The sequence below is a fragment of the Aythya fuligula genome, chromosome 1 (assembly GCF_009819795.1).
Source record: "Aythya fuligula isolate bAytFul2 chromosome 1, bAytFul2.pri, whole genome shotgun sequence".
NCBI lineage: Eukaryota > Metazoa > Chordata > Aves > Anseriformes > Anatidae > Aythya > Aythya fuligula.
The window spans coordinates 130186415-130208602 of NC_045559.1; the positions used below are offsets into that span (position 1 = coordinate 130186415).

Genomic DNA, 22188 nt, shown 5'->3' on the forward strand with positions numbered 1-22188 from the left:
TCCCCAGAGATTTAAAGAACAAAGAGTACATCTAAGGAAATCAACTAAAATTCATCCACAGTCCGTTAGGAGCACATTGCAATGATACTGAATTGCAGGAAGCTCAATAATCCTTCCTATTTCAAAGTTCAGGCTCATGACCTGATGAGTTTCCTGTGAATAAAGCTTGCTATTATTAATGAGATGTATGAAATAATCTCCTTTAGGTCATTAGCAGGCATAATGTGGATAAGAGCTCTTTAGATCTCATAAAGCTCAGAATGAATTTGTTCTGTAAACCTTTATATTAACAGAAATTTTTGACAATAGGCTGTAGATATTTTGATATTAGCATAGCTGGATAAAAGTTCAAAAGCAATATGCTGTGCTGTCCTGTGTATGTGGGATGGGAAACTCTTGTATTGCAATAATATGTGACCCATCAGCAAATCTAATTTTTCAAGCAATTGTTGATTTTACAAGGATATTGCAGTGAAAGCTCTTTAACTCCGTGTTTGCATGCCTTTTTTAGCAGGAGCTTCATGCTGTCTCTTAAAAACCATAATGGTGACTCCTTTTTTTTTTTTTTTTTTTCCTAACCACTCCCTGATATCTATAACAAAAAGCAAAACTTGGAAGAGGTTTGTGTGGATCTTTCAGTTGACTGATGTATATTTTAATTGCAGTATTAATAAGCTTGATAAGAGGAGCTGAACAGCTGCTGTGGCCACTCAATGCAGGCAGATTAAAATAATTGGGTGGGGGACGTCTGTTAGATTGCCATAAAAAATTTAAATAGGAGCAAAGAGCGTTTGGCAGTCACCAACAAAAGCTTATGGGGGAGAGATGAGAAGAGAGTGGGTAAGGAGAGATGTTGGAAAGCTCTCATGCTGTTCATTCATCTAAAAATAGCCTTGGTCTGTCTCTGAGTTTGTTTGTTTGTCTTTCATTTGGAGACTGCGGATGGAGACTTGTCCTTTCACATGCCTGAGGAGCAGGACCTTGGTTACAAGCTTCATTGATGCCCAGGGTCACAGTTTTCAGAAAAAGCACTTGGAGCCTTGTACATGTTCATGTGGTGTTGTGCACAGGCAGGTGCTGACAGCTCCTCCCCGGTGACTTTACGTGTTGTGAGAGCTGAGCAAGGCTCTTGCTGCCCCCTCTTCTCATCAAGTGCTCCTTCAAGATCCAGTGCATAATTTTCCAAAACATCGTTTGAATCCGTAACTCTGTGTGTGCGCTGCTTTCGCTGGTGGGAGATGTAAACATGCTCAAAGATGGGCGTTTTTGCCATTGTGATTCAACCACGATCAATGTATGGGCTGGAACTGCACCTCCACTTAACACCGCCGCACACAGCACATGGAGAGTAAAACCTTTATAAAGGGAAAAAGCACCGTGCAGCTTTTATAAAAGCAAAGTGGTGAAGTGGGTACATTTTTCAGGATATCCCAGTGACTCAGAGTATGTTTGACAGGTTTTAAAGTTCTCAAACAGAGGAAAAAAAAGAGTGTGCTCTTGTGCTCTTCACCTGTTCCTTAGAGATGACAGCAGCACTAGCACATCCAAGCAAAGCCTGTTTCAGGACTGGGAGCACTCCTTTTTCCAAATTTCTACCCATGTCCCCACAACTCCTCACAAGGCCTTCCTTTTCTAGAAACAGGGATTCTGCTGCTACAAATTCTGTCTTTTAATTTATCTCACAATATAGGTTTTTATTAGATCCTAATACAACTTGTCAGAGTACATGTGTTAGCTCTTTTGGAGGCATCAGTTTCTGCTAACAGCACTTAAAAGTATGAGATAAAAAGTGTGAGCTAAATATGTTTAATTGCTATTTACTTGCTTCCTGCGTTTTATCAGAAAATGCATCTCTGAGACACATGCGGACAGCCTCTATGTGGGGTGTCTTGTGGCTACTGGGGCAGACAGTGCAGGTATAATTACAAGTGTCTCTTCTGCATATGCAACTTGCTACCACTTCTGTATTTTCACAGGTCTTAGGAACACATCAAGCGTAAAGCTAAGTGAGGTGTTTGTACTTCTGTTACTTATTTTTGTTTTTGAATGAACTGTGTCACCAGAGCTTAACATCTATGTCTTTGCACGACTCTGGATGCCCAGTTTCTCTCTGGGGCTCCCCAGTCCAATTCAGAGGGATACAAGAAAGACTAAAGTAGCATGTTTTCAGTTACTTTTTTTTTTTTTTTTTTAAATACAAAGATGGAAAGTGCTTTTATTTAAAATACCACTACCACTTCCCCTGGAAGCAATCCTGCAGATTTTTAATGCCCCAGGTTCTTTCCAATGAGCCTTAAGGGATGTTCATCTCTGACAGCATGCCTCTGTCCCTCGAGGTAGAGGAAGGGGTCTGTCACGAGAGCCCCTGCTCAGGGTGGGAAAGGTAGCCAGGCATGCCAGGCCCTTGAATTACAGCTCCCATGAGGCACACCAGTGGGGTTTTGAGTGAAAACATCTTCTTTCTTAGCTGCAAACTTCTTTGAACTTTTTGACCAAGCCATACATTTTTCCACAGAAAGCATATTTTTTCATGACTGTTTTTTAAGACAGAACCCTGATTTTCCACTGAAAAAAAAAAAAAGATTTTTAGGTCAATTATATTTCTGAAGCTATTTTTAACAGTCCCTTGGGGCTTTTGTGGCCAGCTTTAGTCACTGTTGTAACAAGAGAGCAGCCAGAGGAATTCTCGGCTGCGTGCTAATTCGGTTCGCTTAATCTTGCACCCCTCTGGGGTGAGAGTCAGGTCCTTAGAATTTTGCATAATTAAGAAGCGAATTAAAAGTCACATAGTGCTTATCAGTGAATGATGAAGTTACAATATCAGAATCCATTGATCAGTTTCCCAATGAGAGTTTACCCCAGGCTCAGTTGTAAGTTTTAAAAGGAATATTTTTGAGTGCTCTGGGAAGAAATTAAGAAAGAGTAAATAACAGAATAACTTTATTTTTCTCCATTTTTTAGTGATAGGTTTTATTTTCTGTAGCCTCTCCATATACTGTGAACTTTTTCTATTAATAATGTAAGATTCTGTCCTGGGTAGTATTTTATTTTTTTTATATACAAAGCTGTGTATTACTGAAAAAAGTACTTTGAGATCGGAAAAAAGAAATCCCTAGATGTGCTGGCAGCTAACACAAACGTATTAACGATGTAAAACTAAGATAGTCTATGTGTAGCCAGTGTACCCCAAAGGACCCTTAGTATTTTGGTGAAGAGCACTGTTACTGACTGAATAGTCTGAAAAACCCTGATTTAAAGCAGAACTCAGCACGTACCGTTGTACTGCTCAGTTTCTGAGAAGGAAACCCTCACTGTCAACAACTAGTTCCAATAAATATTATTATATTTATTTATTTTTAATGATGGTAAAGGAACATAGCCTTGTCTGGAGCTCATAAATACAAAGGGGACAGGCTAAACTGGATTCTTGGCAGCCTCTCTATTTTGTCTTCCTGCAGGCCACTAGAAAAGGTTGGGGATTTTGATTGCTTGTTTCTAGAGCCTGGAAATGGCAGTTCATTCTTCACAGGGCTCAAGTGAGTGAGTTTCTGAATGAATATATCCCCACTTCCAAATATGCAAATAACAGAGTTTTGTTCATTAGAGGAAATTCAAAAAATAATAACACAGGAGTTATGTGGGCTGAAGAAACTTGTTTTTAAAGAAAGATGTCAAGTACCACAAACATACAGCTGATTAACAAAGATAGATGATTAGCAGGATGCTGATCTCTGGCTACAGCACTTTGAAGAGGAGAGATAAATTTAGCTTCAGCATTCCTCCTTGGTTTATGTTGGGATGTAAGCGCAGTCAATGACAGTACTTGTCTGAGAAGGTAATTCACTAGGACAGTTTTTCTTTGGAAATCTCGTTAACTGCCCTGTTTGGTGGTGACACCCTGGCTGTTTTTAGCACCACTCTGCCGTGGGTAGTCTAAAAAGACTGAAAACGAAGATGAGGAGCTACATGGTTTGAGGATGTGATGATGCCTAATGTAAGAGACACTAAAAACCCTGAGACCTGTCCATTGACTTCTGTGGGCTTTGGGTAGGGCTTTGAGATTAGAGATGTCTGGGGTTCACATATAGTGATACTGTGCAGGACTGGTGGCCACTATGTCCAGCCAGAGACCTGTAGCAAATGCTTTGGACCCCTGCGTGCTGCCTCTGGCAGGTCAGTGGCTGCTCAGCCCACCTAGATGTGGCGGTGATCAAAGAATCTGGGTAGATCTATGGGAAAAAAATTACACGGTGTCCCTTGCTGTCACCATGACTTGTAGCTGGTGGCTTCTCTTCAGTGAGTGGTCTGATGGAGTGCTAAGTGGCATCGGCTGAGAAACACAGTTGTCACTCTGCACAGTTATTTGTTGAAATGCCATGCAGCACAGAGCTGCAGTCGAAGTCATCGGTGATTCAGTGTTTGTTTTTCACAAAGCGCCTACGCTGCCTGCCCACGCACTATAGATGACAGCATTCTATATGGGGACTGCAAACGTGACAGACATTATTTACGAAGCAGTGCCTTTATCAAGTTTTGGCGTTTTGTTGTTTTTTCTTTCCTAGCAAATTGTGCAAAATAGCCTCTGTGTTGCTCGTGTTGAAGCCATGTTATAAATACAGCTGGTTTGCTTGTTTGAGCAGAAAGTTTTTAAAGGTGTTTAAAAAAGCTGCAAGCTAACCGTGTGAGAAGGTCAGGCAGAGCACACCAAATGCTGCTCGCTGGGCTCCAAGGAGCAGCAGCAGCTGCTTCCAGCATTCCTGCAGCTCTTCCTAATAGGGAAAGCTTGCGGAGTTACAGCCAGTTTTAAGTTTGCACAGCCATGTGGAAGAGGGATTTTTGAGGGGAGACATGCCCCTTCCTAACCACTCCTTGTGCTCGCTCCGAACAATTCCTCTGGAACAAGAAGCGGGGAGGTCGGTCGCAGCTTGTCTGCCTCTGTCGCACAGGCGCTGTGTGACACGGCTCTCGGCTGCGCTGGACTCCCAGCCTGCTTCCAGCCAGAGAAAGGAAAGAGCAGATTTTCCCCCTAAGATTCATGACAGTAGAAGGCTCTGGCAGCCGAAGGTATCCGGGGAGTCGTAGCTGCTCCAGCTGGGCTCTTTCTCATACACTCACTACACTTTTTCAGGACAACTGCATTGTTCTTACCTTCATCTTATTTTACAAAAAGTCGTGGTTGGATTCAAACTCGTAATTCAGATCTGGTTTGGTCAAGTGCTGAAGGACACTGAAGACTCAAGAGAACTTAGTTAATGGGTAAGGAAACTGAATAATCTTATACAGGGTGTGGTAGAGGTAAGTGGGAAGGAGAGGATGTGCTGAATGTGGTGGTGTTGATCATTTGTGTTTTAATTTTTTTGTGTGCTTTAACAAGGTTCAAAGGAAAGAGAACAGCTTGACTCTGGGGAAAAGACTGGCACCACCTACCACTTGCCAGGCTCTGGAGATCCAGCAACAAATGGAGAGCCCTCAGATACTGTTTATTTTGATACTAGTTTCCTTTCATGTTTCCATAGTTAAACTAAGAGGAAAGAAACTATGAAACGAGAAGTGGCATTGCATTTTTAAACCAAACTGCATAATTATGCTAATTTTGATTTGAGTGGCTTCGTCAGGTGGTGGCTTGCTTCGAAATCTGTGGTGCTATGTTTGTTGTGTTCTGTATTCCGCGTGTGTGAAGACCCTAAACCAGGCAGCTGTGAGCAAAATATCCTGGTCAGAAAGGCTTCCTGAAAGCTGATGGCAAGACAGTTACAGCTGCATAGGTTCAGTCTGGCAAACGAGTTTGTTTAAGCATCAGGTTTTGTGGACCTGGCTGTGGTGTTGCTGGATTTCTAAGTTTTGGTTAGCTGCACAGAACTGAGCAGAGAATAAGAGCTGTTCATCTTCTGGCTCAGCCCACGAGGAGCTTGTAACTCTAGCAATTGTTTCTGTTTTTCATAACAGTGGGAACTTTATGGGCTATTTTTCCCTCTCTCTGTCCAAAATAAATGTGCTGCTTAAAAACAAAGAAAGAAATCACAGACTCTCTGGCAGGCACACAGTTTGAACTTGGGGTACCTCAGGCTGGAGGGGCAGTTTACAAAATGCACCTTTCTCCTGAGAATTGATGTTGCAGCACAGTGACTCTATTTACATGGATCTGTTTTACATTTCTGGCTTTGGAATACCACATTTTTAATGAGCCTCCACATTAATAGACAGTGAAGAGAGCAACAACGTGCTCTTTAATGGTCTTTCCAGGTATATACACTGATCCATCAACCTGACTTATAGCTATATATATTCAGTCAGACCAGTTTGTATAGTTCCAGTTCAGCTGAGGTGGTTTCTTAAAGCATTTAAGATTCTAACTTGGCATTTAATTCAATGGCAGATCAGCAGATGCATATGTGAAAACATGGTATTTTTTTATATATTAAAAAAATGTGCTTCTCAAGAAGCTGAGGTAATGATCTTTGCTGTGCATTGCATGAAGAGAAATACATAGAAAACAAAAAGTAATTATATTGATTAAAATTGCTAGTGATTGCAGAGCCACCTCTTTGTACTTATAATAGTTTCCTAATTATTAGACTTTTTGAATTTTCTGCACCTTCTGAACTTTTCAGTGGAGAATTATGTGTGCAGGGTCTTTGAGAGAGCAATAAAAACGCTAAAACAGCTGCTGATGTGAGTAGGAATATGGTATCCCAGACCATAACAAACAAGCAAAAACAAAACCAAAAAACACCTCCTCCTCACAAACCACAGTCCCAGTGGATGGGTGTGGATTGCCAGAGCATTGCAGCTGGTTTACTGGTGCAGATTGGTGCCTGGGTGCCTGACATGTGTGTGTAGGACAGGGTAGTGTTTGCATATGTAAACGTAGTGGGAGAGATGAAATCAAAGTGAAAGTGTGGAGTGATTATGTAGCAAATGAAGCATAACCTACTAATCCCTAACAGCTAACAGTTTACTTTCTACATGTTCAAAATACTCATGTCCTTGCCTCCAAGTGGTTCTCTGCATGCTCTGTGTCACTAGCACCTGAAATGGTGTTGATGATACAAACTCATGACTTGAAGAAAACTGCCTTAAATAAGAAAAGAGCTTATATAACACCTTTATTTCAGCACAGGTTAGAAGCTGTAACTAATCACAGAACACAGTAACTAATCATGGCACAATAACCTGAGTAACAAACTATTTTTGAAGTGGAAATGGGTAGTTCACTTGGACCTGGAGACAAACTTCAGTGAAATAATATATTCTCTGTGAGCAGCAGGATGGGTGAGAGAGAGTGGTGATCATCGGACATGCCCACATTAGCTCTGAGAGTAGCCATTCATTCACCTGAAGAGCTTAGCCATTCGTTCACGTGAAGAGCTTTGCAAATCATTCTGGAGGGACCCAGCAGCCTCTGCCAGGGGTATGTACCATAGTGGGAGCAAATGCCGGAGCACTCCATAGCCTCCTGATGATGACACAGGCCAGGGATGGGGTGAAGCCTTGTTCCAACTCCTGCGCCAGCTGGATTAGAGCATGCTTGGTCCTGAGCTCTGTGTTGTACCTCAATAACCAAGAGCTCTCGCTCTCATGCTTCAAAATATAAATATTTGGAGATAGGTTGTATTTTGTTCCTATTGACTAAATCAACCCCCACCCCCCCAGGCAAATAGCATGACTTTCCAACTAAACCTGGTACATAGGTAAGCTGAGTGTCTTTTTTCCATGTGTTCAGCAAATCTCATTTTCCCTAGACCAAAAAATCCTTTCTTTAAGTAACGTCAGAGTTTATAGGAAAAAACAAAAACAAAACAAAACAAAAAAAAAACACCAAACAACTGATTTGGACCACTTGAAACAATACAAATAGGGTTTCATATTGAATTAAAGGCTTTACTACTGTTAGTCAAATCCCAGTCTTTGGAGTCCTGAAATTAATTATTTCATTTTACTTTATAATGAGATTCGAGCTGTACGCTCAAGTCAGATAATGCAATTTCTTTGTATCTTGAAAGCTCAAAATCCAGAAGGTAAACTGAATGCTAACATATATGTTTTTAAATCTTGTATGCAATACTCAGGTTGATATGATTTTTGAATGTTTGGAAATGACTGTGCATGCTCTCTCATGCGTGTTCGTTCTTCAAAATAGTAGGTCATTCACTTCTCTCTAAATTGTTAAAAATTTTTTATACCAGATATAATAGAAATAGATACCGTTCCTAGTCTGTTCAAAGCATTTGCTGCAGTCAAATTAATACGTATTACTGGATGCAGAAATTGTTAACTTCTTTGCTGTACTAGCAGAGATCCCATCAATTTTCCTTTATCCCTTTTTAAAACAAGCCAGAAAGCAGAAGGTGCTTTGTTCCTTGTTGTTTCACAGGGGCATTACCATAGTACTCTAGGATGAAAAAAGCTACAGATGGATTATACAAATATAAGCATAAATCCTAAGTTGTTTAAATGCATTTCTCATTTAGTTTAGGCCTTACATTTACATATGCTTAATGTCAACCTTGTTAGACTGAGGAGAAAGAGCAGTATTTCATATTCAAAATCTAGTTTGAGGTCTTCCTGTTTAATAAGAGCTTAACAGAGAACTGGGCAAGCATTGGAACAGGCTGCCCGGGGAAGCAGTGGAGTCCCGATCTCTGGAGGTATTTAAGAGACGTGGATGTGGCACCAAGGGACATGGTGTAGTGGTGGGACTAGCAAGTTCACTTTGATGGTTGGATTTGATGATCTTGAAGATTTTTTTCCAACCCGAGTGATTCTATGGGTGCTTCTATGAGTATGGTATGAATGGAAGTTCTGTAGTGCATCAATGTCTGTTGCATCAAGCAAAGATTGCCATCAGGACTGAGCCCACCTACTTAGGGATTTGGGACAGTGGAAAACATGGACAGAGCCTAGGGCTTGTTGCTCAGCTTCACAAGCACGGGAACACTGAGCAGGAACGTGTTTGTGTTGTAGCAGAAGCTGGAGCAGGGTCTATTTAAGGCAACTTTGCCACTAAAATAATAATAATGGAGCTATTGTACCTGATATTGGGTCAGCTGCCATTAGCTTACAGAGTTCACATTATTCCTGGTCAAGCAGGAAACTTTTTCTTATACTGGAAAAAAACATTGCACCAATCTCTCAAAATATAATGCATGAACTCATGAAAGGAATAAGCTTTATTCTCTTAATCAACCAAGGCTATCCCAAAGCTATCTCTTGTGCTGAGATTGCTGAAAACCCTGTGTTGTCGTTTTTTTTTTTTTCTTTTTTTTCTTTTTTTTTTTTTTTTTGGTAGCATAGATCATTACTTTGGTCTCAGTAGGTATAATTACTTCGGTGTAGCTTGTTACTGCACGCATGTGACAACTGTGCATGTATTCTCAACCAGCAACAAAATTCAGACTATTGCAATATGGCTTAATTCTTTTTCACTGACAAAAATACACAAAAATCTTTTCACTTGAAGTCCAGAAAAACTTCAGCTACGGTTGGACGTAGGCTTTTTAAGGTGTTCTGTCTTCATTTTGGCACCTCCACGAAAGTATTGAGCCTCTTTTGGCTTTAATTGTGATTCTTCTGGGTTAGTTCCTCCAAAAATATTGATACCATTGAAGTAAGGCATTCTGAAAATCTGATCTTTTTTTTTTGATGCATTTTAAAGTAGGTTAGTTTTCTGGATGTGTAAAAAGTTCAGTACAGAGTGGTATGTTAGGGATGAATGTTTTGCTAGGCAATACCTTTTTTACATCAGCAATACTTGTTAATGTCAGAAAAGGAATGAAATACATCTCCATTGTATGCAGTGTTTTTTCTTTTTTTTTTTTTTTTTTATAAGGGAATGCTTTTAACGATTCAAAACATGAAATAGTATCCTGAGGCATTTGGAAAACTTGGAGAGGTTGATCACAGAAGGACAGGAAATATTTTCTCCTTTATTTTAACAATTTTAATACTGCTGTGAAAAAACGCTCATTCTTCCGCTCCCTGTTTATCCTTAGACTAAAGTTAGAAGGGCTTTTCTTCCTCCCCCGATAAATGGAAATTGCCATTGTAGTATTCTGAAATGTGTTTCCTTACCTGGCCACAGGCTAATGCAGTCTTGCTAGATGAAGTATTTCTGCTGGGGGTGTGCACAGGGTCTGCCCTGTGGGGAACACCAGCCTGCCAGCACCCAAGGGGCTGGCTTGCTGTGTGGAGCACAGATCCCAAGTACCCAGATTTCCAGCTGACAATCTGCAGCCTTGGGAACAAGGCAGGATGCTGGTAGGAGTGAGAAAGTGTTTGTGTAGCAATAACATGATTATATTAACTGCCATTAAATAGCTTTGACACCTAAAGCGTTGCTTTGTGAGGTGTGATGCTTTGCCAAAACTAACAGCTGTACATACATTAACACGCATAAGTACAATAGAGCTTAAGATAAGCTAACTTTAATGCAAGACTCCGAATATCTTCACAAGATCATCAGACTGTACTTATTCTTTTTCTGGTGGAGGCATTGTATTAATTTTTCCACTGATGTCAAAGGGAACAGGATGTAACCCTAGATAATGATGCTAATGAAGTCAGACTTTCTTAATGAAGATTAATTGTTGGGGCCCCATGCTTTGTGCATCCGTGTTCAGATCCTTCTCCTGACTGCTTCAGCGTCATGCAGTAAGTCCTCTGCTCCTTTGTATTTAGTTATGGAGATGCCATTTTGGTGATCTGAAAGGCTTGTCTCCTTCTGTCATACCAGCAGTCCCTTGGAAGTAGCTGTTTTGACACCCGATGTGTTTGGAGAAGCCAGACTAGTCTAGGTTGCATTAGTTTGTAACAGGATCTGGAAACCAAATACCCTGTCTGCCGCTCCAGCTGTGCCGGTTTAGGAGAAGCATCTGGAGATAGGGGGGCAGAAAGAGTCAGGCCACAGCATGCACACACCATCCAGTTGTTTCCTAACTCTTGGTTAATCCAAGATAACTATTGAGGATGTCTTTAGTAAAGGACTAGACATTTGGTCCTTAATTGCATGTAATGATGGATATTTACTGGAGTTTATTCCCCGTTCTCTTTACGTCTTGTCCTGCCGGGAGCGCTGCCCTGGCTTCAGATGAAGGTGAACAGCTATGCAGCAATGAAAGGCAGTCATGTCCAAGTAGGGCTTGCTTCACACTGACAGCAAGCATGGGGAGGTGAGGAAGACAGGGATTATGTGTACACACATCCAGATAGTGCTGCGGGAATATGAATTGTCAAAATCTGAGGGGTTATGGCTGAGGAGGAGCCTGGAAGTAGCTTTAGAAAGAGTTGAAATAAATTACCAGTATAAGTGAAAGGTTTATGAAGTAGTAATTACACGCATTTTCATGAAGTTTAAAGAAGTAATTAAGCAAACAGAATTAAGACATTATAGTGCTATATTTGCCATTCTATTTGCAATATAACCTTTTCGTGTGGAAAAATGCTGAACTCTTTTTTGTTGGAGCCATATCTGGCTGCAAGCACGTGGCTAAGTGTTGCTAGGGTAGGAGAAAAACAAGTAGGTATAATTGGTTTTGATCTTAGTGGTTTCAAATGGATTTCAGCAAAAGACTAATGAAAAGCAGACGACTAATCTGATAATGGCATTTACCTAAATGAGTACAGACTAAAGTCATCAGCATTAACAATAATGCAGTAAGATAAAAATTGCTCTCTGCATCTTATGTTAAAATACTGTATTATTGAAAACTGCCATATGTGGGGTTCTTACTTCCCATAATTCACATGGCTCATGAAGGCTTAAAACTCCACAGTGAGCAACAGAGGTAATGCCCAGTGGATTTATATCCACATTGAGGATTCCTTACAGTATTTGTCAACCAGTGTTTGTATTGTACGAAGGATAGAAGAATGGGACTTTGCTAACAGACAACTGAAAGGCTGCGTGTTGGAGGCTCAGGGGAAAGAGGTCAAGTACACAAGAATAGCCTACACATGCTTAAGAGTAATTTAAGCGCATAGTGTTACTTAAGTCAGGATGTACCACTTGGGTTGTTTTTTTTTTTTTTCAGAGCCACTGGACACCCAACCCCTAAAGAAAACATTTGTTTGAAAGAATATCAGTAAAGCTGCAGTCTGTGTCTTGTTAAAATGTGCTTATGACGGTGGACAAGAAATATGGGAAAAGTGGACGCATTTTTCAAAGGCACAAGATGCAGTTAATCATTCATCTCCTCTGCTGAGTCATTTGCTCTGGTATTTTAGTTACTTACCCGATAAGTGAACTCCTCGGTTCAGTGGAGGAAAGATGCTGGATGTTAGTGGGAGGGCCAGAGAGAAGAATGCAATTGAAGCTGCAGACTTGTGAGGGAAAAGAAGTGACTGGTTGGCAGAAGAAACTGGAGAAGGCTTTTAGTCTGGTCAAGGTTTTGTAAAAGTCAATTATGAAAGCACCCTTGCAATTAGCAGTTTGTGTCCTATCAGGCTGATCACTTTATCCCAGAGCAATATTTCTGTTTATATTCTTTTCTGTTGTTTATTTTTTTTCTTGGTGATGAAAGGACCATTCACAGATCATGTTTTAACTAGTCCTACAGTCTAAATAGTAGAGAAAAATACTGTAGCTGTGTATGTATGTTTGAACACATATGCAGGGCACGGACTTCAAAAACAAGTCACCCTGACTTGATGCTCTAAAATCTTCTCTTAAGCTTCTGCAAGGAGATACGTCAAGCTATTAGTTGAAGGAGGCTGGTGAAATGTGCCTCCTCATATGAAGAGAGAAATGGAAAGTGTTCTCTGGGTTTGTCTTACCCTGTTCCTCCCATACAGCAGAGAAAAGCTTTAGGCAGATGGGATTCATGTAAATGCACTAGTTCCCCTTCTGAAAGGGATCTTGACTTTTCTGGACCTCTCCCAAGCCTGGTTGATTTTACAGTAATTTACAGGCTGCATGTAAAAGTTCCACAGTGCATTAGAAGGAAGAGGACGCTTTCAAGTTACCTTGTGTCCCACAAAGCCTAGGAATCTATGAATAGATTAAAACGTAAAATATTGTGTTTTGGCTCATAGAAGACTGATATTTATTTGCCAAATAAAACAGAGTTTTTCAAGGCAACATTTCTTGAGTGTCTTCTTTAGCAGATAAGGAGATTCTACTGGTCCTAACACATGATCTTCCAAAAATATTTCAGTTAATTACTTGTGTTCCATTAGCATAGTAAAAACCTATGTTAATGTGACCTAGCAGAGATTTTATCAAACACATCAAGTGTAAAAGAAGAATGCCTTCTGAAATGCACAGAAACTGGGCAGAGTGATTCCAAACAGCAATAAAGCTGTTTAACAATCTGTCGTGGCGTTCAAGGATGCAGAGTTTGCATCCGACCATTTTTAGCCAACGAGAGACGAGCTGGTGAGTGCTGGGGGATGTTCTGGAAACTTGAAGACTGCCAGAATAAAAATCGTGGTTGACCTCATAACCTTGTCAGGGGCTTTTTTCGTTTGCTGGGTTGTAAACACTTGACCAGGTTTTTTTTTAAATATATATATATATTAATTGCACCCATATTAAGGCAAAATTAGCCTGGGTAAGTTTCCTGAGACAGTGCTGAGTTGGCTGATCTGCTTGAATAAAGCAGCACAGCTCTGCAGAGAGGTTTATGGGGGTCCCAAACACAGAATCTTCATTCTGTGCTGTCCTGGAGCTAGCAAGCACTGTCATTCAGGGTTAAACTCCTGTGGCTAGGGTCTAACAACTGAGCTGCGGCATTGTGAACTGTGGCAGCTTTCTGCTTGCCATTACAAAGTGACCTCTGAGATGAGGCAGAGAATGCAGTTTCTTCCAGAGTTTGATTTGCCCATGGTAATTTTTATTTTTTAAAGAGCATTAGTTTGGGTGTCCATACAAAATCCCATTTAAAGAATATTTATGTAACTTGTGGTAGTTCCTAAAAGCCCCATCTACCCCCTTAGTTCTTGTGCTCTACAGGAAATAGGACATGCCCTAAATCATTTGCAGTCTTCGTAAGCTGTTACCTCATCATTTTCTAACGGGTATCGTTCATACCTCCAATTCCTATTTGAATATTAAAATATCCCAGTTATGTCTACCATAAAAATGTCTATCACTGATACTTTTGTTTATGAAAATGCTCGTCTCAGAGAAACAGATAAGATAAAAATCTTGCAAGCTCTACCCTAAAAACCTGTGATTCTCTCTTTGTACCAGCTTGACTGTAGAACATTCTGTACATGATATGTTCATGAGGATTGAATTGCATACTTCTGTAGTTGTAAAGTTTTCTTTCTCCTGCATTATCAGGATTGGAAAGGAATTAGTTTCTTAGCATACATTGTCTGGTGGTGAATTCTGTTCTTGATCACTTTTAACTATAAATGACAACAGCTTTTTAAAAAATGTAAACATTTACTTGCAGTTTTGCAAATTAGGCTTACATGAATCTTGCTGCTTTGGTTTCACTTGATTTAATCTAGTCAGCTTGGTTTGTGTTGTCTTGTAAACTTTTAGGTTGAGACTACTAAATCTAGCTTCTAAGGCCATAGAAAAGGAAGAAGTGAAGAAGCAAAAAATAAAGAAAAAATTCAAAGTAATCAATTCCTGTACTAGTGCAAAAGTTTGCATATGTGGTCCATGTAAATATTGATATCATTCAATGAGTGTACAGATATACAGTTGTTCAGATCAAAGAAACAGCTTCATTTGTTGCAATTACCAAGTGTCTTGAAAAAAATATTATGAAATAAAGCTCCTTGATGAACTCAGATATATTTCACACATCATAAGAAAATGTTTCCAATGTGTCATTCCTTTGATCTATATTCCTAGATGATGCTGCATATTTGTGAATGATGTCTCTCGTATATGTGAATACACACACATCATAGGTGCATATAAATAGGTACATACATGTTTACAGTATCATATGGAAAGGCTTGCACAAAGGTATTTCCATACATTAGGATGCATGGATGCAATGAGTTGTTACTAATCCTTCAGCCAATGTCTTTAAAAGTCAGGGGGCATCCTTTGACTCTAGATGTGTGTGTAGAATAGATTAATTATAAGTGATGATGAAAAATGAGCATGCAGTGAAGGTACAGATGTTGAAGTTTAAACTAAAAATAGGCATTTAAAATGAAAGTGAAGTTTGTTAATTGCGAGCCTGCTGTGCTGTGATGAAGGGCGGGCTGGTGGATTTGTCTTTACACCTCAGCTGATGCAAATCAGAGTTCTTTCACTATCTACACCTACATCAAGTTATGCCTACTGACAGGTTTGATGTTTATTTTTTTGTACAGTTAGAATGAAAAACAAAATATTTCTCTCCTTGCAGAAATGTGCAGTTTGATGATGCTTTGATGAATACTGAAATTCTTGCTTGAAGTTAATTGTCAGTCTTTAAGCTTCCCTATGTGCTTGCGCTTATGTTTGAATGGTGATTACTTCTCTCACCTGAGCTAAATACTAGCTAAGAGAATAGCTTTTTGTATATGTCATCACAGGTGGGAGATAAAACATCTAAAGCTTTTGATTTGATTTCCAAACATAATTGGTACCTTACAGAGATGTAGCATATCTCATGTTGTTTTATTGTATAAACTGTAACACATACATTATAATGGCTGTTCAAAAATGTGAAACACCTTATCCTTTAGTCAATCTTGATCTAAACACAGTCACATCATAAGGAGGGGAGTGGGATTAGTAGGCTGGGAGAGATAAGATGTGTGTTGTCCATGGACCTGTAAAGGTCTATATACCTGCATGCTCAGGGAGGAGAGTGAAGTGACGACCAAGTCACTTCATGCAGCAAAACCAAACTGGGAAAAGCAGACAAGATTTTTTGTTTTGTTTTGTTTTGTGCTCTCCTGCTTTGTGCTTTTGGTTACTGGAATCCTAGTGTTTCTGCAACAATGCTTGCTTAAATGTTTTCAGGCAGAATTGACTTTTTGTTTTGCATGTCTGTACTCCTTTTAAGGAATGCTGGTCTTAGAAAAACAAAGATATTTGAAAGGTTAGAGATGTCCAAGAAAATGGCCTTTTAGAAAAAGAGGACTTGTGTTTTTCCTCGCAGTAGAAGAGATGGTTGTGTTTATTAAACTGTGCATACCATATGATGCTTCATATTTTCCCATTTGATTTCCTGTAGGGTGATTTCACTTGGAACAGCATGTCAGGGCGCAGTGTTCGGCTGAAGTCAGTTCCCGTTCAAAGCCTCTCTGAGCTGGAGCGTGCTCGGCTGCAGGAAGTGGCTTTTTATCAGCTGCAGCAGGACTATGACCTGGGCTGTCAGATTGCTATCCCCAAAGGTAAGGGCTCGATAAACCTTTTCTATTTAGCTTGCTAAGCCTCTTCTTCGTAAGCCATTGACTTCATACCACAGTAATAAATGGGAGAAAACACTACATTGTTTATTCCACAGACATTGTCTTCTGTTTCGTTTCTGTTTAAACACAGTAACTGTGCAAAAATGACTGGTAATGTTGTTTGTCTGTTATGTCCAGCTCAGGCCACCTGGGGTGGGATCATCTGATCAAGGACAGATGCCTACAGAGAAGATAATCTAAATCAGACTTATTTGTTCTGGGATCCCTTGATACTCAGTTAAAAGAAAAAGGCTTTTTTGCACTTCCTCACATCCAAACGTAAGCATCTATGTAGGCCAGATAGGTCATGCCCTAGAAGTGATTTTTCAGTTCTGTATTGGCTCTGAAGGAAGCCAAGCATCACTAGTTAAGGCATCTTCATCAAATAAAGTGAATCCCAGTCAAGTTTTCCTCAAGACAGTGGTGATTATTTCCTAGGAAAAAAAAAAAAATCCAGTATATAACACTGAACACTTAAAGAACAGGAGATTACCTGAAAAGCAGAAGCTCAGATGTCAGAATCCTGATGCAGGATAACCACATATAGACCTATACGTAGGTTACTGTGGCAGAGATCTAAACCTCACTAGAAGTAATGGGAAAGTTTCCCTTGTTTGCTATGGGCTGTAGATCAAGCCTAGCTAAGACAGCTGGTCATCTGCAAATCTCTTTCCTGTTTTCACTATTTTGTTTGTTTGTTTCCACTTGTGTACTAATTTGTGGGATAGGAAGGGACCACTGAATTCTAACCTTCAGATAACCTGAGGTATTGCGGGCCGGCACGTACATAGTGATGCCAGAGGACCAGTTTTTGAAGGAATCAAAGTTAAGCAGAAAAATATTTTCTGATCATTTAAAATAATGGTGTGGAAAGGAACAAATGTGACATACATCAGCCTGGGTGTTCTTCAGCTTTTTAGGATCTGCAGAAAACTCCTTCCAAAAACAACATAGTCCAGCTTACCATATACAGGAGAGCATCAGCTTGTAGTGAGAAGGATACAATCAATTTCTTCAAGCCCTTCCACAACTCCCCAGTCCCTCAAAAATATTCCATCAATGTGAAAACAGTTTTACAGAACATTCAAATGAGGAACTGGACTACTAAAGGTACCGCAATATTTTTTGGTGGTCTAAACTGCCACTGGCAGTCTTGTGGTAGATGAATATATGTGTTGCGTTTCCATGGTCAGGTTTTGGTAGGAGAGAGGGGCTGTAGGGTGTCCTCTGTGAGCAGAGCCCAGCAGCTGCCCCATGTCAGACCAGAGCCACCTCTAGCTGGCTCCAAAAGGGACCCGCTGCTGGGACTCCTAGCTTTTCCTGCTGGGAGTGTCACAAAAGAGCAACCAACTGTGAAAGCAAGTATCTCAGCCTAGCCAACCTAGCCTTCCTTTGCACAACCCTTTGGAGTCACAGGCAACTTAGCACAGTGGCTTACAGATGAGGACCCACTGAATCTTTCAGTTTCAGATCACACACAAGAACAGTTTTCGTTTAGAGTAGAGTAGAATAGTTCAGCTGAAAGGGACTTTTAAAAATCACCTAGTCCAACTGCCTAACTAATCCATGGCTAAACAAAAGTTAAAGCACATTACTGAGTGCATTGTCCAAACGTCTCTTGAACACTGACAGGCAGGAGGCACCAAGCACCACACTAGGAAGCCTGTTCCAGTGTTTGACCACCCTCACAGTAATGAATATTTTTCCTAATATTTGATCTCAACCTCCCTGGTGCAGCTTTGTACCATGCCATCGGTTCCCAGGAGCAGAGGCCAATGCCTCTCTCTGTGCTTCCCCTTCTCAGGACATTGCAGACAGTGAGGTCCCCTCTTGGCCTCAGTTTCTCCAGAATGATGCCATGAGGGACGGTATCAAAGGCCTTACTAAAATTCAGAAAGATTCCCTTGGATTCCTTTCATCCACCGAACAGGCAACCTTATCAGAGGAGAGCAGATTACTAAGGCGTGACTTTCCCTTCATGAATCTATGTTGACTATGCCTTATAATAGCTTTGTTCTTTAACTGACTGACATATATGTGTTTTCATAACATGTATGTATGTGGGTGAATTTGTAATGTGTAGTTAATTTTAGATATACTGTGTCTGAAAAGTGTAATTTCAAGCATAAAAACTAAATAAGAATAATACAATAATGCTCTGGTGAAGCATCAGAAGATAATAATAAAAAGCACTTCACAAACTCAGGAACCTGGGTTCCAGTTTCGTCTTCCATTATTTCATGTACCTTTTGCTTCAGTTTAGATGAGAAATAAATTAGCTATTCAGTTTTGTCAGATTACATTTACTAGCAAGATTATTGAATGGCAGATTATTTCACATCTGTGTATTTACTGCGAATTAAAAAATTGTGGATTTTTCTTTGTTCTAAGGTATTCAGAGTGAGTGAATAGCAGAAGTAATTCACTTGTAAAATGTAGTACGACCTGTTGAAGGAAGTGAAGGCAGTAGCTAGAATTAGGGTACAACTAGTATTTACCTGTCCCTCCTGTTTAAAAATCTGGCACTAATTTTGGCATATCACAATATGTATAAATAATAATCATTCTGTCACTCCATCATCCTACATGTGTGCCTGCACTTTGGTAGGAGAATAAGAATCTACTGTATTCTTAAATTACTGCTCTTTAGTTTAGACCATTTGCAGAGACACTTCAGAAGTCCTCTTGATGTTCTCATCACTCCTGAATGGCATGGAATGCCAAAGTATGGTAAGAGGGTAGCAGTAATTGCTTAGTCGATTCGTTAACATCACAGGACTGTTTAAATGCAGAATTTCAAGTTTAAGCAGTGTAAAATTTGCTCAGGCACTCTGTACAATAACATAAAACTTGGTCATAACCATTTGTGCCCTAAGTTAAAAATAGACTGAAGTCTATTAAACATTTTCTGTATTAAAAAAAAAAAAAAAAAAGCACGCAAAAACAAAACTATCAACAGAAAAAAAGGTGATGTGTTTGGCCAACTTACAGGAAGAACTAATACTGTATGTTTGAGAGAGCTGCCTAGGACTGGAGAAATCCCTACATAGAAAGATGTGCTCTACAGTTCTTTTCTACTTAAGAGAATGTTACCTAAAAACATGCAGGAGCAGAGGTTAGTGGAATGGTCTATATATTAGAAAATGCAGAAAGCTGTTTTAAAAGTTGGGATTGTTTGAGGTTCTTTGACTGTTTTTCAGAAGTTGCAAATGAATGACGCTAAAACGTGCTTGTGCCTGCTGGGCATTTGCTTCCTGCAAGTATTTGAGTAATCACATTTACTGGCATAAGTATTGTGGAAAGTAAAAACCCATTGTTCTTGGGTAACAAGTGTTTGTGCCAAGCATGCTTGCATGGAGGTTAAGTCTGAGTACAGAAGCATCTGCCCTATCTTTTGCAGTCAAAATAACATCACAGTCATGTCACTATTGGTAGCTTCTTCGTAATGTTTCAGTTCACCCATGCTCAAAAGCCCCCTTTGTCACAGCAAGTGCAGTTAGCCTTTTAGGGCACATCTGACAGTTCCCACACTTGCAGAGGAATGCAGAGAATGTTATACCTGGTATGTAAGCCCTCTCCTCCACTTGTATTGCAGTCATTAGCCTTAATGAAACACACTACTGACATTTATTAGTTAAATATCCTGTGATCACAGAGAGGGACCACCTCCCACAGTAATTTTAACCAGCATGTCATTTAAAGTATGCTAAGGTTAGACTTCAATAGGCAATTAGAATTATTTTAAATTCATCAAGATTCATTATTTTTATATGTATGACAGAGGTACTTCAGGTTTTTTGTTTGTTTGTTTGTGTTTTTTTTTTTCTCTCTCTTGTTTTTCTGCCTTATCTTTCATTTTCTGTAATCAACAACTCTCTCAGTTCCCTGTCACTCCCCCATCTGCCACCAATAACTATACCAAGAATCATTTATACTTTCTCTAAGTGAACATAGTAAGTTGCAGGAGGCAGTCAGTTCCAAGCAGAGCTTTCCACAGTTTCTCTATCAATGCAGTTACTCTGTGGAAGATTTTAAATTTGTTGTCTGATGTTCTGAATGACAGAACAGTACCATTTTGGTGAAACTTCTTTGCAGTTGCTGTTTAGAACATACTATACTTATTTCAAGGAAGTCAAATCTCTTTATAATAGAAGAGACAACCTACCATGAAATTCACTTGGGTGTGTGCTTTATCTTTGACTTTCCAATTGTGTATGTCCTTTTATGTAAATAGTGAGAAAAACGAACCCTTTACAACACATCTACACACACGCGCACACACAAAAACAAAAACAAACAAACAAACAAACAAAAAACTTGGTTACCAAGTATGATTGAGTACATCGGACTGCAGACTGACCAAAGACTTGTAAACAATGGGTCATGCTAGATGGCAGGACATGGCAGTGAAAATCAGAGTCAAACTGTACTTTGCAAATATTTGTAAGTTTATAATTTTGTCTGTTTGCTCTTTTTTTCTTTGACCTACCAAATTGGACAGATTGAACTATCAGGCCTGGATTTCTCATATACAAATTTATCGTTTCTTCTTTGAAAACTCATGTTTTGGAAGGGAAGAAAAATGCAGGGACTTAGGTGCAGGATGAATGGATCTGTGGATCTGTGCATCTTTAGGGCCCAGGTCCCTATGTGGCCTGGAGTTACCATGTGCTGCAGAGCCAACCCTGATGTGACAGCAAGTTTTCTACTTCTGAGGCAATCAATACATCTCTTTGTAAAGAAATGGCCACAATCAATTCACAGTATGTCAACAATGTTCTGTATTTTGTGGATTTTCTTATTTGTCATTGCTTTGTCCTTTGCAACAGCACGTGCAGGAAGTGCTTTCTTCATAATATCAACAAAGAATAATGAAAAACAATTGGTGTTTTCACAAGAATACATCTCTGACAGTTCCAAAAGTTGCTCAGTTATATTTCTCACTGGTAATACTGTCAATATGGCCTATACGCACACAGGCAACATTGCTGCACAGTAAGCATCCTAGTATAATTAGGTAAATTGCATTATTCCTGTGATAACAGTCCAGCTGATTGCATTGTGCTGGGATGCAAAATGAGCATGCAATGTATGTGTGTGTGTGTACAGCAAAATAGAAAACTTGTGTGTTGTTGTTACACAAAGTGTAGTCTTCACAAACCCTGGAGAAGGACTGTGGGTAAAACAAGGCTGAAAGAGTTATAAGAACATAGAAGTTGTGTGTACTAGGAATTTCCCCTAGGGAGTTTCCATCCTTCTTCCTCATGCCTCTTCCATAGCTAAATACAGAGGGGCTTCTTGATAAAGGAGAAGCACCGATGCCTGAAGTTGAGTCCAGTAAAACAATTTATCAAGTGCTGTTGACTACTCAAATTGTATATGATACTGCATTTCTGTGAAAGCATAAAGAAAAATCTGGGGGGATTTCTGGACAACCACCAGAAAACAGCTGTATTCCTACTCATGCCTGTTTAATGCTGCTTTTATAAAGCAGAGGTGCCAGCAATAGTGCTTGAAAGAACAGCACTGCCTAAGGTCATGTTTAGAAGAAAACATTCCTCTTATTCTTGCCCAAGCTTGGCTGCTATGGCTCGGGAAGGAATCCCTTGGGAACAGGGGCTGAGACTTTGGTCCAGTGAGGAAGAAAGGAATCTTAATAAATGACAGGGAAGGAATAGATAAGTTTTTTTGTTTGTTTGTTTGTTTTTGTGTTGCTGTTGTTGTGTTTTTTTTTTTTTTTTTTTTCTTTTACACAGTATGTTTAAACCTATTAAGAGCCTTTATACTTGTATTATAAAAGCCTGATACATGTTACCTGCCGCTTGAGATAGTTTATTTTCC

General features: G+C 39.7%; 1 protein-coding gene across 5 annotated transcripts in view; it reads left to right on the forward strand.

Moving 5' to 3' along the window:
• The window catches only part of ARHGAP6 (Rho GTPase activating protein 6), a 310565-nt gene that overhangs the window by 236037 nt on the left and 52340 nt on the right, over positions 1–22188 (forward strand). For 4 of the 5 annotated variants that reach the window (XM_032207446.1, XM_032207443.1, XM_032207442.1 and 1 more), the window contains one exon: positions 16131–16290. In XM_032207446.1, coding sequence (XP_032063337.1) covers positions 16152–16290 — 139 coding nt within the window. In that variant the 5' untranslated portion in view covers positions 16131–16151. Of the gene's footprint in view, positions 1–5196; positions 5257–16130; positions 16291–22188 lie in introns of those variants that run through there. The other variant, XM_032207444.1, reaches the window with a different exon arrangement.